At 39.8% G+C, this 16,612-nt stretch overlaps 1 protein-coding gene across 7 annotated transcripts in view; it reads right to left on the minus strand.

Annotated features, from left to right (window-relative positions):
• Positions 1–4,685: 4,685 nt before the first annotated feature.
• The window catches only part of OSBPL8 (oxysterol binding protein like 8), a 71,414-nt gene continuing 59,487 nt past the window's right edge, over positions 4,686–16,612 (minus strand). For all 7 annotated transcript variants that reach the window (XM_035126748.2, XM_035126751.2, XM_035126743.2 and 4 more), the window contains 9 exons: positions 16,509–16,607; positions 15,260–15,357; positions 13,041–13,130; positions 12,410–12,546; positions 11,934–12,119; positions 11,543–11,630; positions 10,643–10,742; positions 10,275–10,377; positions 4,686–8,706 (listed from right to left, as the gene is read on the minus strand). In XM_035126748.2, coding sequence (XP_034982639.1) covers positions 8,571–8,706; positions 10,275–10,377; positions 10,643–10,742; positions 11,543–11,630; positions 11,934–12,119; positions 12,410–12,546; positions 13,041–13,130; positions 15,260–15,357; positions 16,509–16,607 — 1,037 coding nt within the window. In that variant the 3' untranslated portion in view covers positions 4,686–8,570. The remainder of the gene's footprint in view (positions 8,707–10,274; positions 10,378–10,642; positions 10,743–11,542; positions 11,631–11,933; positions 12,120–12,409; positions 12,547–13,040; positions 13,131–15,259; positions 15,358–16,508; positions 16,608–16,612) is intronic.

Raw genomic sequence — 16,612 nt, forward strand, 5'->3', positions numbered from 1 at the left:
AACAACGGGAAGGGGAACTTACGTACACCCAGTGCTTTTTTTCTGGGGGGATGTAGGAGTACGCATACCCTTAAGCATTTTGTGAACCTAGGTTTAGCCTTGTTGAGGGGCAGTATTTCAATATGAGTAGGAAAATGAGAGTACCACTTAACTTTTTTTAAAAAAGAAAAAAAGCACTGCATACACCTTTGCCCTGCTGTGGTGACTACTGCACAGTTGTCTGTTTTATTGTGTATTAAATATATTGTAAGCTGCCTCAATAAACTTTCGTTAGTAGGCAGGGCATAAAGGTAAAGGGACCCCTGACCATTAGGTCCAGTCATGACCGACTCTGGGGTTGCGGCACTCATCTCACGTTATTGGCCGGGGGAGCCGACTTATAGCTTCCAGGTCATGTGGCCAGCATGACAAAGCCGCTTCTGGCGAACCAGAGCAGCACACGGAAACGCCGTTTACCTTCCCGCTGTAGTGGTTCCTATTTATCTACTTGCATTTTGACGTGCTTTCGAACTGCTAGGTTGGCAGGAGCTGGGACCGAGCAACGGGAGCTCACCCCGTCACAGGGATTCGAACTACCGACCTTCTGTCCAGCAAGCCCTAGGCTCAGTGGTTTAACCCACAGCGCCACCTGGGTCCCTGGCGGGGCATAAATACACCAAAAGTTGGGTTTTTATTGTATAGTTTTACATTTTTTTATTGCTGTGAACCGCTTTGATATACATTTTAATGGCACAGCAGTACACAATTTTTTAAAATGAATAAATAATAAACTACTGCTGAATCTTCATTGCTCAGCTCCATAGACCACCAGTATATATAGAAATGCAAAATAAATGGGGAAATCCACATCAGTTTAACACAGGCATCCCCAAACTGTGGCCCTCCAGATGTTTTGGCCTACAACTCCCATGATCCCTAGCTAACAGGACCAGTGGTGAGGGATGATGGGAACTGTAGTCCAAAACATCTGGAGGGCCGAAGTTTGGGGATGCTTGGTTTAACATATTTCATCAAATAACATGCCTTCAAAAAGGAAATACTGTATTTTTCATTCTAAAAGATGCACTTTTCCCCTCCTAAAAAGTAAGTGGAAGTGTCTGTGCGTATTATGGAGCTAATGTGTGGTCCCTAGAGCCAAATTGCCCAGGGGCAAAAAGCAGATCGTGCTTTTTTTTTTTTAAAGAAAGCGCTAAAGGCTAACAAGAGGGAAAGAGGGGTGTTGAAAAGAAGCTGCTCAGCAGCTGATTGCAAGAGATTGGGGAGGGAGATAAGGGACGCTAGCTCCCTTCCAGCCACCCCCTTGCCCAGGCCTCCAATGTTGAATGTTCTGCAGAGTGAGGCTGTTTCTTTCCCCAGCAACATGTGACTGGCTGATTATCTGGCTGATTAGATTATCAGAAGCTGCAGAACTGTGAGTTGAACAGGATTTTTTCCCTTTGCAAAGTAAATTCAACAACTTTGAGCTGATCCTTTAAAAATGGGGCTTTTCCTCTTTGCAAAAGAAGCTGCACAACTGTGAGCTGATCCCCAAAAAACAGGGATTTCCCCCTTTCCTCCTCTGAAAACTAAGTGCGTCTTATGGTCAGGTGCGTCTTATGGAGTGAAAAATACTGTACATTATGTCCCCTCTCCTGAACAAAAGGGACACTGATGCCTGCCATTAATTAGCAGATAGGTACTGCAGGTATGATAGGGGTTCTGTACCCCCTTTAATGCCTGTCAGAGACTGGCTGGATACTGAGTAGTGGGCTGGATCCTGACTTGGAAGAAGGGATCAGTGATCTCGGAGAGCCTGTGACAGCCAGGAGACAAGAGTCAGAGGCAGGAGAAGCTGCAGGATTGGAGAGTGAAGAATGGGTGCAGAAGTAGGGAGAGATAGGTCAGGCTGGTGTAAAGGCTTCCACACCTGCTCCTGCTCCTGCTGCTGCCCCCACCTCCACTGCTTTACTGTCTCCTAGGGCCAGGCATATTTGGTTGGTGTGAGGGTCTTGGCGGCGAGCCCTTTAGGCTCAATTGGCCGTTAGGCATTGGAAATTGCATTAGAGCTGAGGCGAGTAGGTAGTGCCATCACCTGTCCTGCAAATGGATGAGTATTCTGTTAAATGATTTAGGGGATGTGGCCTGGTCTGAAGCCTGGGGAGGTTAGGGACATAAGGCACGCCCCTAACGGTGATCACAGGAGGAGTTCCAGTTGATGTACATCACTGCGCTCCTTACTGGTGGTTAACTCTTCCCAGACGTCCAACACATGGGTTGGAGTCGGACATAGACGGTTAGGGTCCAATGAGCTTCTCCCCCAGCCGCCTCGCACACGGCCGGCATCGGACGGGGCTTCGGAGACCTTCTCCAAAGCCCCGCCGCATGCCGCCGCCAGTCCCCCAGAGCCTATAGGAACACATTGATTAAGTTTCAATGCATTCCTATGGGAAACTGGGACTCGCTAGACGAAAAATTCGTTACACGAATTGACCCGTGGAACGGATTAATTTTGTCTAGCGAGGCACCACTGTATTCACGCTTCAAGATAGCATGGTAAGCCTTCCAAACACTGCCATTTTCAGTTATTTTAGCACTGAGTAGGTACATAGGATCATGTTGTAAATCTGCAAAGAACAGAGCAATAGAGAACTTCCGATTATCTGTGTATGCACAGACTATTTTCCTAGCAGATTTAACTCTCCCAGATTGGTTTTTTGTTAACACAACAGTGACTCACTGCAGAATGTGCTTGAACACCAATTAGAAGCATTGTGTGTCTCACTAAATGCTGCTGCGCAACTATCATGCATACCTTGCGATTTTCAGACCTTCTCCTTACAACCCTGAGTGAGAGTCATATCTTTCTGACCATTTACTGTAGCATTTTCAGTGCTCTGGAAAGCACAAGTACTTTGCTCAAGAACACTAAATACCAACCCAAAGCAAGTAACAGAGTGCAGCTGAAGAGCAGGCCGCTTCATCAAACCAACCCAAAAACTTCTCTTGGCAGCAGGCAGTAGAAGCTGGCAGAATCCTGAGGTAGCTCCATAGTAAACATTGCCCTAATAATAATAATTTATTATTTGAACCACAACCATCTGACTGAGTTGCCCCAGCCACTAAGAAGCCTAGGAAGGCCTGAACAATTGATTTCATGTGACTTGCAAAAAGCTCTCCTCTACAGTGGTACCTCGGGTTACAAACGCTTCAGGTTACAAACGCTTCAGGTTACAAACTCTGCTAACCCAGAAATAGTACCTCAGGTTAAGAACTTTGCGGCAGCAGGAGGCCCCATTAGCTATAAGAACAGTTTCAGGTTAAGAACGGACCTCCGGACCTCCGGAACAAATTAAGTTCTTAACCAGAGGTACCTACCACTGTACTGACAAACACTCTTAACTTTTTTTTTTAACAGTCATTAACATTTTCCTGTCGCTTCACACTTCATAGTACTATTTTGATGTTATTGTCCTTCGTGTGTTTCACTGGTTTCTGCAGTCCAGATCTTGAAAAGCCTAAGATTGATTTTGAGGGGGGCAAATCTCCCCCAGAAAGAGCAGGCTAGATAAGGTTTTGCTCAAGTGGGCACATTTTCATCAGTTGGACTAAGACCTGAGAGACTAGGGTTCAAATCCCAATGAAACTCACTGTGTGACCCTGGGCTAGTCACTGCCTCTCAGCCTAACCTACCTGGTTGTGGTGGTGGTGGTGGTTGTTTATTAGATTTATATACCACCCTTTATCAAAAGCTCCCAGGGAGCATAATAATAGAGCATAATCATAACATAATCATAACAGTCACCCCCCCCCACCTTAAATAGACCATAGATTATGCAATGGCCGAAAGTCTGGGTAAAGAGGAATGTGTTTTCCTGGCACCTAAAGACATGTAATGGAGCCAGGCGATCCTCTCTGCAAAGAGCATTCCACATATGGGGAGCCACCACACAAAAGGCCTGTTCTCATGTTGTAACCCTCCAAAATGCCAGGCAGGGTTCAAGGATCCTTTCAATTGCAGCAAATTAAATCAGCCCTGAGTGCTCACTGGAAGGACAGATCATGAAGCTGAGGCTCCAATACTTTGGCCACCTCATGAGAAGAGAAGACTCCCTGGAAAAGACCCTGATGTTGGGAAAGATTGAGGGCACTAGGAGAAGGGGACGACAGAGGACGAGATGGTTGGACAGTGTTCTCGAAGATACAAACATGAGTTTGACCAAACTGCGGGAGGCGGTGCAAGACAGGAGTGCCTGGCGTGCTATGGTCCATGGGGTCACGAAGAGTCAGACACGACTAAACGACTAAACAACAACAACAAAATTAATGTCATCTGCCCTTCACAATGAGGGGTGGGGATGGAAAGAAAGGCAAGCATGAAACTTTACCCCCACACCCTTTTGCAGGATTCCTATACCTTTAAAAGCCTGATGATGACAAGACTCCCACCCTGACAATGGGGAGTCTCTTCAGGATTTGTACCCCAGGCCTTCGCTTTGAAAGCCTGCTGGTTGGATAGCAGCACTGCAGCACTTGGGTTGAAAAACATGCATAGAGGCGACTTCTGGCGCTGCTGACATTTTGGAAATGGGCACAGCGGCATCGGAAGTCGCTTCTACGCATGTTTAATATTATAAATGAGTCTTCTCAAGTGTAGCAACGAGTTTTAGGTGCTGGTTTCAGCCATACAAAACAACTCAAGTGTACTGTTCTTGATCACAGCTCTTTATTTTATTTCTTCAAGTGTACAAAACTATTGACCAATGGTAGAGCTTTAAATTTACAAATGGCCTTTTAAACAAGTTGGAACTCAGCTGTACATTTAAGCATGCAACACACAATTTCCACTTCTTTCAAAGGAATTACTTGCTTCTCTTATCACACTGCATGCAGCATGATTTTTTTAAAAAAGAAAACAGTGCAATAATAATGCTACTTTACATGATATGTAGAAACAAAAAACTTTCATGAATAGGGTTTTCTTCTCTCTATATATAAAATATGTGCATTAACATTCACATTGTCTGACATAACTTCTTACTTTTCCTTACATATATTGTATGCACTGGATTAACCACTGGTCTGTACAGCTTTAGTAAAACAGCCCATTTTCAGTTAAAAAAGTGTAACAGTATAAAAATCCAAGCAATGTGTTAAAGTAAAAAAAAAATGTGGTGGGAACTGTGTGAAGCTCAAAAACTAAAGAATGTGAACAAGAGTTCAAGAATAGCAGAAGGCTTTATATTTAAAAGTGCTTTCCAGATTTGAGCCAAAGTTTAAATCCACTAAAAGTGATTTTTGGTTCACACAAGGAAGCTATTTGATTAGAAGTGTTCTTTTCCACAAGCTCCATCAAGAACTGGATACCGAATTTTCTTTCAATTCTTAGTAATTTTCCTCCTCACATCCCACACACACTTTTGTTCACAAAAGTTTGTTTTCTCAGAATGTTTTGACCCATGAAAACCAAAGTGAAGCCAAAATAATCTGTCTGTGATGTTATGATTTTTATTATGGCTATTTTTGTAGTATCACAAACAAAGCATTGCAGCTTCATTGTACAAGAAGACACACTCCAAAATATGGAGGTCTTGTTGGGTCCTAGTCATTACTAGTTATTCAAAGAAAAAAAAATCTGATGTGTTCTTCAATAAATGTGCCATATCTTTTTCAAATTGTTTGTCTGAAAGTTAATATTGGAAATATAGCAACTTCCAAGTTTAATGAATAGATATGGCACAACCTTGACAACATTGTTATCATAAACACACCTCATCTCTGTTTGAATTTCCATCAAGGCACTATTACAATACTCAAGTTTCTGATGGCCTGCTCTCAAAAGATGCCCAAAAATTGAGGATACAGTAGAAACATAGCAGTCACAAGAGTTTAGCAGTTAAGTATTCTATTTACAATAGGATAAAAACCATGAAGAGTTGTTAAAGCAAGTAACTACCATCGTGGTAGATGAGATGAATGTATTTAACTCTCATTCCATTTCATTAACATTGAATTGGCAAGAAGTTTTTCCTCAAAGGCACAGGAGGGCAGTGAACTGTAACATCCTTTGATACACACAGGTTAGCTGTTAGAATGAACTTTTCATGAAAAGGAAGCATGCTGTACTCCTATAAGGGATGCTTAATAGCTAAAAACTAACCTAACACGTGAGTTACAAGTTTTTGTGTATTGCCAGAACTCTATTTACTACTTACACCCAACACATTTAGTTTCTTTTTAGGTATGTGAATGGTTACATGGCATATTAAAGGCTTATAGTGCATTTCTTTTAAACAAACAGCCATAAATATGGCAGTAACAAGCAATTCTGAATATTTTCTACTTCTGTACATAAAATATACACAATCAAGTGAGAAATCAAGTGCTCTGCTTTAAATACTAAAAATTAACAGGGACGTCATTGCCTTCAGAGTTCTACAAACTGTACAATCAGGGTTTTTATAACTATGTGCAGAAAACAGTCGGTCTGAAGGAATTTAAGGTCATATACACATAGCTAAATATTATATACGAACAAACTAGGCCTATAATCAACCACATTGTATAAAAAAATTAATCAGGCAATAAATTCCTTTGTTTTGCTCACCCAAGGAATTCTGTAAAGGAGCAAAGCAGGAATTTAAATTTTAAGAGCTGTGCTTTTTATATTTGAGACAGGAGAAGACAGGACTCTTGTGATGTAACTTTGCCACAGAAAGTTTTCTTAAAAGCAAATAAATAAAGAAATGCTCCAAAGAATAAAGCAATTGAATACAATTTCCAGCTCTACAAAAGAAATGCACGAACAGAACATATGAGCAAGCAGGCAGGCGTGGAATATATTAGGTATGCACATTAAGCAGACAGGGGCCGAAGTCCAGTGAAAGCAAGTTAACATAACAGTGTTGACCACTGGGTATTGCAGTGTATGAACAGCTGGTTGTCCCAAATGCTCACTAATACATATAGATCATCAACCTCAGCAAAAATATTTGGTCGTGCTACTGTCACCGGAGATCTTTTACCAACTTGTATTTGTGACTATGACAGCATCCCAGGCAATCTGTAAAGCATCCAGCTATGCAGACTAAACCATCTGCTACAACCACATTAAATCTTAACTTTTGATTTGCAGCAATAGAAACCTGTTAATACACTGTTATGGAATTGTGTGTTAAAGGTGCACTATTTGATGCGTATTTAAAGATGATATTTTAAATTTGGATTTGGCAAAAAGTCCACAAGGCAGAACAAAAGGGAAAGACCTGAAAGACAGGAAAGACCAGGATGAGAAGCCTGTCCAAATATTTCTGGACTCCGAACTCTTCACTTTTACAGCCAGAAATGATGGGAGTTAAGAGTCCAACAACATCTGGAGGGCCATAGGTTCTCCATCCTATATAGGTCATATAAACAAGCAGAATAGCAGGACTAAAAATTGGTTTTGAACAGATTTGTCTTTTGGAAATTTATTTGAAAGAATCCAGTAAGACTTGAAGACTGGGTCTTTTCATTTACAGTGAGCGCAAGGATCTAGGCAAATGTTTATAAACAGCACTGTGTGGGAATTACCTGGCTCCAGGGATTTATTATTGAAACTCTGAGGTTGCTAGCAAAGACTGTATATTATAGCATAACTGTTCAGACACAATTACATTCAGATGGCTCAAATGGCTCCATTAAACCCAATGTTTGTTGAAAACCATGCTGGTGCTTCATTACCCTAGAAAGTCTTTTCTGGTATCCAACAGAACCGTTTTTCTACCCCAACAGTAACCATGGCTTCCACTGTCTGCACCTCAACATAATGAGTTTCTGAAACTGTTCACTGTATAATATACAGCACCTTGAAATTTGCCAACAGACAATGCTGTTTGGGAAGATATGAATTAAATGCTGTTGAGCACACAAAGCTCTCTCTTTGGACTGCTGTAATGGTATTTCTCCTAAATTCACTAATGCGATCAATGGAATTCCATTTTCATAAACTAAGGAAAACAGCAGATAATTAACAATCACAGAAATGTGCGATTAATGAAATGTTGGACTAACTGCGTAAACATCTTTTAATGGCAATGAACAACTGAGTAGTTTAATCTTTTTCCCACTATTAAGTTTCCAAATGAGTATCACTGGATATAATTTTCCTAATGAATGTATGAAGACCATAATTCCCACTAAACTCTGAAGACGTTTTAGGTTAGAATTCACTTGTTTTGTTAATATGACCACTGAAGATTATATGATTACAGTGAAAAAAGATATGTGTTTTTGAATTCCCAGACTGCTATATTCTGTACTGGTATTTATCAGAGCAGTCTACAACACTTTAGAATATGGAAGGCAGTTATCCAGCATTTTAAAGATGCAAAGAGAAAGGTACTGGTATGTAAGCATTGTCCATGTCATCTGGATAGGACGGAATATAACGGACATTGCTCCATGTGAGCACAGCCTTTTAAGGCCAAGACTTAAATCTTCTGTGTCCCCGTGTTTTAGATAATATTGCCTTATTTGTCGCCAAACCAAGATGAAAATATGGTCCCACGAAGAACATGATATTTCCACTTCATATATTCATCTGTCCAGTCATTCTATTTAAACCAGTAATTGATTGCAAGCTGCAAGAGAATCATCAGTAAAATGAAGACATAGTGCTTGAAGTTAAAGAAGTTATTATCTGGAGTCTGTGAGCTTGAAGTCATTCTGGTTCTTAGAGCTGTGATGTCCCTGCAAAAATTATGAACAAAGGAGGTGAATTCAAAAGGTTGCTAATTCTGAAATCAGCACCATAGAAGTTATTAAAATGTCACATACAGTCGTACCTCGGTTTATAAACACAATTGGTTCCGGAAGTCTGTTCATAAACTGAAGCGTTCATAAACTGAAGCGAACTTTCCCATTGAAAGTAATGGAAAGTGGATTAATCTGTTCCAGACGGTCCACGGAGTACTTAAACTGAAGCGTTCATAAACTGAAGCGAACTTTCCCATTGAAAGTAATGGAAAGTGGATTAATCCGTTCCAGATGGGTCCGCGGAGTACTCAACCTGAAGCGTACTTAGCCTGAAGCATGGGTGTAATTGGTTCCGGAAGTCTGTTCATAAACTGAAGCGTTCATAAACAGAAGCGAACTTTCCCATTGAAAGTAATGGAAAGTGAATTAATCCGTTCCAGATGGGTCTGCGGCGTTCGTAAACCGAAAATTCATAAACCGAGGTGTTCATAAACCGAGGTTGCACTGTACTGAATACATGGCAATTAGATCAGGATTTGTTCCAGCTATTTTAGAAATTCCTACAGTACTGGTTTTCACCAGCATCAGAGGCCACAATTAGAGCCTCGGAATGAAACCCCACGTTCTAAAAATGGGGGACCAGAGGGGGTGGGATTCACTTTAGAGCTGGCAGAAATATGTGGGCTCAACTTCTACAAGCTCCAACAGTGTAATATTTGGAAATTTCTGCTCCAAAGTAACTTTTTCAAAAGCATGTATTTGGCTATTTTGGGCATGAGTAAAGCAAAAGACATCTGTTTTAGGGATGGTAAAAACAGAACAAAAAGAAATACCAAGTGACTATCCTCTAAGCAATGCTCCTATACAGTTGCCATTAATTTCAAAGGGATTTGGCAAGAAACACACGTCAGATCGACTCCTTATTTAGAAAGCTAAAACAGACTCACATTTTTGGTCTGTGAAGCTTCAATTAGTTTCAGTAGTAGATCTATCAACTAAAGTTTTAGTTAATCTACCATAATAATAGTAATATAGAAAATTCTGGTAATCTACTTCTTCAATGTAGAACATTAGACCTAGATATTAACTCTCATCCCATAGGCAAAAATGCCTAATAACTATTCTTAAGAACCTAAGCGATCTTATGATCAAATGTTGTCTTGCTTTGGCCAAGACAAACACAAGAAACAAAATAGAGAATGAATATTGTGCAGATCTAGAGGATGCACTGAGGCACCTGAGATAAGTACTCCATGAAACAAACATGGGATTTTCCTACTACTGAATAAAACATGGGTAGAGACACAATAAAACGTGAATTCCTGGTCCACCCCACAAGTACAAAGAAACTGGTTAAAGAAAGTTCGGAGATTATATTGCGTTCATCTAAGAAACTGGTTATGCCTCACTAAAGAAGTCTGATTTACATCTTTGAGAACAGATGACCTACGAGGATGATTTGATATAATGTATTTATTTAGCAGTTGATTCACATATAAATAAGTGGTGTTTTTATTTTGAACAAAGCACTCACAGTAAAAACAGACAGAAAAAATACACACCTTCTAATGTCTTCTTGTGTCTCTCTTATAGAATCAATGGCACTTTGCAGTTCACCAAGGTCTAGCGTCTTCTTTCGAATTCTTGCACTGTGTTTGTGTTGCCCTTCAGAAATAATTAAAATAATGCAAGATAGGTTAAAGAATGGAAATCTTTAAAGAAGGCAAATGCTTTTAGTTCACCAAACAAAATCAGGCAACTTTTCTCTTTTTCTGCCTTTCATAGCTCAGGAGAAAAAAAACTGTTACCAATCCTAAAATAAGTGCACCATTTTACAACACAACCACTTCAGTCTAAAGAAGAACAAAGTAAAGGCATGTATCTACTACTGCATTCTATCCAAAAAGAAAAAAGGATAGTGTGAACTTACCTTCACTACCAGAGGAGTCCTGATTATCAGGTTCTGGCGATGAGAAGCCACTCTCCCCCTTCTTCGATTTTGCAGACCTCTTTATTTTTGCAACACTAACCTGCAATTCATAAGACATAATCTGCTCAGTAACAAGACAGATAAAACACCTGCTTTGATATTAGAAAGAGGTCAGTCTGTTCATAATTTTGACGAGGCATTGTGCTCTTTAGAGTGGTCTCTGTCAGGTTGGAGGGCTTGACTCTGGTTGTTGTGAACTTTGTGGGGTGGAAGAAACATCTGACCATATTATATGAGACTGTTTGAGGTATATGGAAGAAAGAGAGCCTCTCCTTCATAAGGTTAATGATCTGGGTACTGCTAGTCTGTTCTTAAGGGCTGCTCTTTGAGACCAAAACCTCTGGGGCTTGGTGTTGGGAGATTCTAGGGATATTTTTTGAGAGATACAAGGATTTATAAAAGACTGTGAATGCAGTGAAATAATACTGTTTCCACTAATGAGGCCTTTTCTTTTGGCCTGAAACTACAATTAAACCCAGTGAGGAGGAGGAGAGATCAACAACCCGCTTTCATGTTTGAAATGCAAGGTAAGGATGGGAAGGAGTTCTGCTGACTGCCATTTAGCTTCTTCAGTTCTGCTAACAGTGAACTTTCCTTGCTTATCATCAGGTAAGAAGGAAGGATTTCATTACAATTTTAATCTCTCTAAGGCACATAGCTGCCAAGTTTTCCCTTTTCCCGCGAGGAAGCCTATTCAGCATAAGGGAAAATCCCTTAAAAAAAGGGATAACTTGGCAGCTATGCTAAGGCAATTGGCCATGAGACAAATATTGGACTTTGCATTCTAAAGGATAATCTGCAGTTTTTTACTTGCCCACTTAATATCATACAAGAGCTTACCATTGGTGTCCGATGTCTGACTTTTGTTTGGATAGCACAATCTTTTTCAAACTGTATCATATCATTCAGTGGATCCCAAGGTCTTGTGCTGTGGGCAACAGAGAATGGACACAATGCAAGTTAAGTAAGTCTACTTAAAAAGAGAGAAATCATCCTGTTTCTTTTCAAAATGCAAGGTGCTAGCATTTCATGAAGAAGATCAAGACTGGAATATGCATCTTGTCTGATTTGGAGGGTCTCTTCATCTAAAGGAAAACATTATCTGATATATCTGCAATAAGGATCATATAGCCAAGAACTATAGCCACGTATTTAGTATGTGACAAGCTGTTTCAAAATTGCTTACTAGTACCATATCCCAAGTAGAAAGGGAAAGCAAACCAAAACTTACTCTGCAAATCTGTAGTTCCATTCCCCTGTGAGTGGATCTGGCTCAAACAGTTTGCATATCCACTCTTCATCTGCAAGTTTCCTTTCTTTGGCAGCCTTTCTCTGTGCTTCTTCAAGAATACATTTCTCCTGAGTTGCTTCTGATTGGTCTTTGCTATTTATAGCTCGGGTCACATGTTGCCAAAGTCTACCACATACAAGTAATACAACTGTTAGGAATCAGACACTGGTCCAAATATATTCATTGCAAGTTTATTTCTGCTGTATCATCTGAACAAAACTTACAATTACCACATAAGCTTGATTTCAATTTATTACCTATTTTAGAAATTACTTCTCCAATTTACTCCAACTCAAGTTCCTGTATTTTTTGCTGTACTATGTTTTTCACCCTCCACCCTTCCTGCTTCCAGCCATTAGCTGCATGATTCTTGCTATGTATTAATCTATAAGAAAACAGGTTTGATATGAACTTACTTCTCTGACTCAAAGTCACCTTGCTCATCAAACTTCACTGTGTATCTTCTTAATCTGCGCTGTCGGATCTCGGGTGTTGGATTCCAGAATGTCTCTGAAACATCTGTCTTTTTGTCCCTAATAATAACTTCACTGTCCTGTGATGTTTAACATATTAGATTACTTTGTAGTCAAAGAGTAAACAATCTTACAAAGTCAATAAGAACAAAGACCTCCTTCAGAATGTCACTTTTTGCAACCATGAGGTTTGTTCTGCCAGTTTGGCATACGTGGCTGGGAACAATTTAAAGTCAAATCTGAAAATAGATCTCTTATTTCAGCAAGAGGAACTTGATTTAAGGGAACCTGATTTACTTTCAGTCAGGTTTTGACCTTAGATGTAGTACTTCTGCAAAACTTTTTGCTACCAATGGAAGCTAGAAAACAAAGAATTTAAAGTGGAAGTTCAAACTTTCAAAAGGCCTCTAAAAAGGTACAATAAATATTTGACCTGAACGGCAATTAGGGTAATCAGAGGGGGATTGGGGGGGGGAATGTGTCATTCTTAACAGCATTACGTACCAATAATTCAATGAATGTAAGAGAAATTTTAAATGGCTACCCAACATTTGAAAAGAAATATGCGACTCACCCAGTGGCCTTCCAGAGTAGCTAGCACTTCTTTTCCCAGTTTAATTTTCCCCATTATCTGATTAACACTGTCATTGCTGCCCAAAAATGGCTGTTAAAGAAAAAAGATTAGATGCTTGATAATGCTGTGTAGAACTTTATAAGATAATATTAAAACAAATGATGGTTTAATGAAAAAGTTCCCATAGTGCTCCTTCCTTACACCTATTGTGCTGCAGATGAAGTAAGCCAAAGGGAGGTTTGCCATGTCTTCTGAACCCAGGCACGTGGTTTGTTTATTCCCAAATCATGAGTAGAAACCAATATTTGTTCTGCTTGTGGTTTGTTTGGTGGGAAACAAACCAAAAGCTCATGTTCAGAGGACACAACAAGCCAGATTCTGGCCAGAAAATGACAGCAGTAGGAGAGCAGTTCTTTGGGAACTTCTGAGCAGCGTGCAGCAGCACGCTGCTCATTCACATCCATGTACTGTTTATTTAAAGTAGGGTTTTGTGTGACAAGCAAACTAGGCTACTAAAAGCTGCTAAGAGGTTTCTGAAATGTCAGCCTAACTTATTTCAAAGATAATGTCTGTCATCATTCCCCCAGAGCTAAGTTTCTTTGAGAGATATCCGAAGAAAATTATCCACAAAGAAAAAATTATGCTGGAAGTGCACAGTACACATCATGACTACCGCAACTAATAACTATGGCACTATATCTGAGCTACAGAAGTATTAAATTTACTTCTTCATTTTTATTTAAATCAGTGCTGGGGGATCTATGGCCTCTGGATGCCATTCCCATAATCCCTGGCTGGGGCTGATGGCAGTTGGTGTCCAACACCATCTGGGAGGCAGCAGGTTCCCCATCTCTGGTTAAAATGAATGGATTAATATAAAAGTCTCGTTTTTCTGCATAGTTTCTAAATAAATGTTATGAACTATTCTACTGATTAAAAGGGATGCGGGTGGCGCAGTGGTCTAAACCACAGAGCCTAGGGCTTGCCAGTCAGAAGGTCAGCGGTTCAAATCCCCGCGACGGGATGAGCTCCCGTTGCTCGGTCCCAGCTCCTGCCCACCTAGCAGTTCGAAAGCACAAGTAGATAAATAGGTACTGCTCCAGCGGGAAGGTAAACGACGTTTCCGTGTGCTGCTCTGGTTTGCCAGAAGTGGCTTAGTCATGCTGGCCACATGACCTGGAAGCTGTACGCCGGCTCCCTCTGCCAATAACGCGAGATGAGCCCCTCAACCCCAGAGTCGTTCGCGACTGGACCTAATGGTCAGGGGTCCCTTTACCTTTACTGATTAACAAATACAGCTCACCTTTGAGTCAGATTTTTTAAATAAAAAAAACCAGAGTGTGATTTTTTTTGTCCAGAACTGTAATATGCTTAAGATTGTGCTGTTTACTCAGAAAAATGTCTCACTGAGTTCAATAGGTAAGTGTGAAAAGAACTGCAGGGCACTGGGGGGTTTATTATAATGATTATCACCATCACCACTAATGTTCAAAGATTGCTTCCAGCATTTCAAAAATAAACTAGGCTAATAAAAGAAGTCTCATTTCCTCTGCAGAACCAAAAGAATGAAACAAAATTAAAAAACTCCTTCCAGTAGCACCTTAGAGACTAACTACAGGTGAAACTCGGAAAATTAGAATATCGTCGAAAAGTGCATTTATTTCAGTAACGCAACTTAAAAGGTGAAACCAATATATGAGATAGATGCATCACATGCAAAGCAAGATATGTCAAGCCTTTATTTGTTGTAATTGTAATTATTTGTCGTTAGGCAGGTCAATTATAAATAGAATGTAATTAAAGAAATGTAATAGCGATGTTTATTTTTGTATTATTGTAACTATTTGTTTTATTACTGTGGAATTTCCAAAAGAATGCATTTGTAAAAATTAAAAGAAAAGTAAAAAAATAATAAGCTGCATTACTGAAATAAATGCACTTTTCGACAATATTCTAATTTTCCGAGTTTCACCTGTAAGTTTTTTATTGATATGAGCTTTCTTGTGCATGCACACTTCTTAAAGCTCATACCAATAACAAACTTAGTTGGTCTCTAAGGTGCTACTGGAAGGAATTTTTTTATTTTGTTTCGACTACGGCAGACCAACATGGCTACCTACCTGTAACCAAAAGAATGAATGCACTACTCTGTATGAATTACATCTCTACCCATTTTCTAACCCTAAATCCTCTGGTGCCTATAAACAGGTTTGACTAACCTTTAGCTTGAATTCAAGTGCTGCACTGTATCCAGTTTTCTCACATGTGATGCTAACAGTTCCTCCAAGCTCTAAGGTCATTGTGCCATACAGAATTCCTGTAAGAAAGAACTCGCTTTAATTCTAATTCTGCTACAAAGCTACCTCCATTTTGTACTTCCATTTCTACCTACATATAATGAAAGATGGTATACTAAAGCCCATGCCTTTTGTTACATTGCAAGAAAAATTAACTGACTGATGGATAACAAGAGGAAAAATCCACCAACATGGCTAATCCTTTTCTTTAAAAAGCCACTGTCTATCAAAGGCTCATAGCCCTCAAGCAACAAACAAAGTCAGCAGAAATCTTCAGCTGGTTAAATTCAAAAATACTAAAATCCTCGTTGGAAGACATTACTTATTGGAAGTAATTATTTAGAAGACATTTATTCTACTGCTTTATCTTCTCTGCAGAAATTCAAATTGTTTCAAGTTCAGATATGCATAACTACTGTGTGATAACCAACAGCACCATATACGGAGTAACTCTGCTGATTTTAATGAGTCTGCTGATTTTAATGAGTATGTAGCACTGTGTCCTTCATTGTCCTGTTCTTAGGTATACAGAGAATAACCTCCAAATGTCCCAGCACTGTGCAAAGCTCAGTATGACCTACAGCTATCAATTTCTCTCCCCTTGGAGACTCACAACCCTAATCTTCTTTTAGAAATGATCCAAACTATCTGGACTGTTCTTTCACATAGAGGGCTCACTTTTGCATTGAGTAGGAGGGTTTTAGCGTATTTTATGCTCCATCTATCATGTATACCCCATTATTCAATCTTACATGAAATAAAGGACACGGCTGAAGGAAGAAGTGGCCTTTGTGGAGCACAACTAAATATTTATTGAAGGATTTTTGCAGACAGGATGTGTCTGCCAAATTAGGGAAGGACCAAATTTCCACCCAAAAATGATTTTTTTGGTGTGAAAATTGGGATATACTCTGGTCCATGATTTCTCACGGGCCAAAACAAGCAACAGTTATTTTTTAGCAATCATTTTTCTCCCTGAGTTATGGTTATGAACAAAAGAAGAAACAGTAGTCATTTCTTCTCCAGTTTCTTCACTTAATCATACCTCCATACAAGTCAGCCCAGACTTTGTCTCATTCTCAAGCTATCTGTGCTTGCCAGAAGGCAGGGAAAGCACTTGTAACAAGAATGGATAGTAAGTAGGTTGGATTGGCCAAACTGGTATTTTTACCTTTACAATGTGCATATGGCATGGTCATTACATATTCCTCTCCTCTGTTTAGGAACAGCAGTCGTCCTTCACCATCCAGAATGGCAGATAATGAATTTCCTGAC

This window comes from Zootoca vivipara, chromosome 10 (genome assembly GCF_963506605.1).
Source record: "Zootoca vivipara chromosome 10, rZooViv1.1, whole genome shotgun sequence".
Classification (NCBI taxonomy): domain Eukaryota; kingdom Metazoa; phylum Chordata; class Lepidosauria; order Squamata; family Lacertidae; genus Zootoca; species Zootoca vivipara.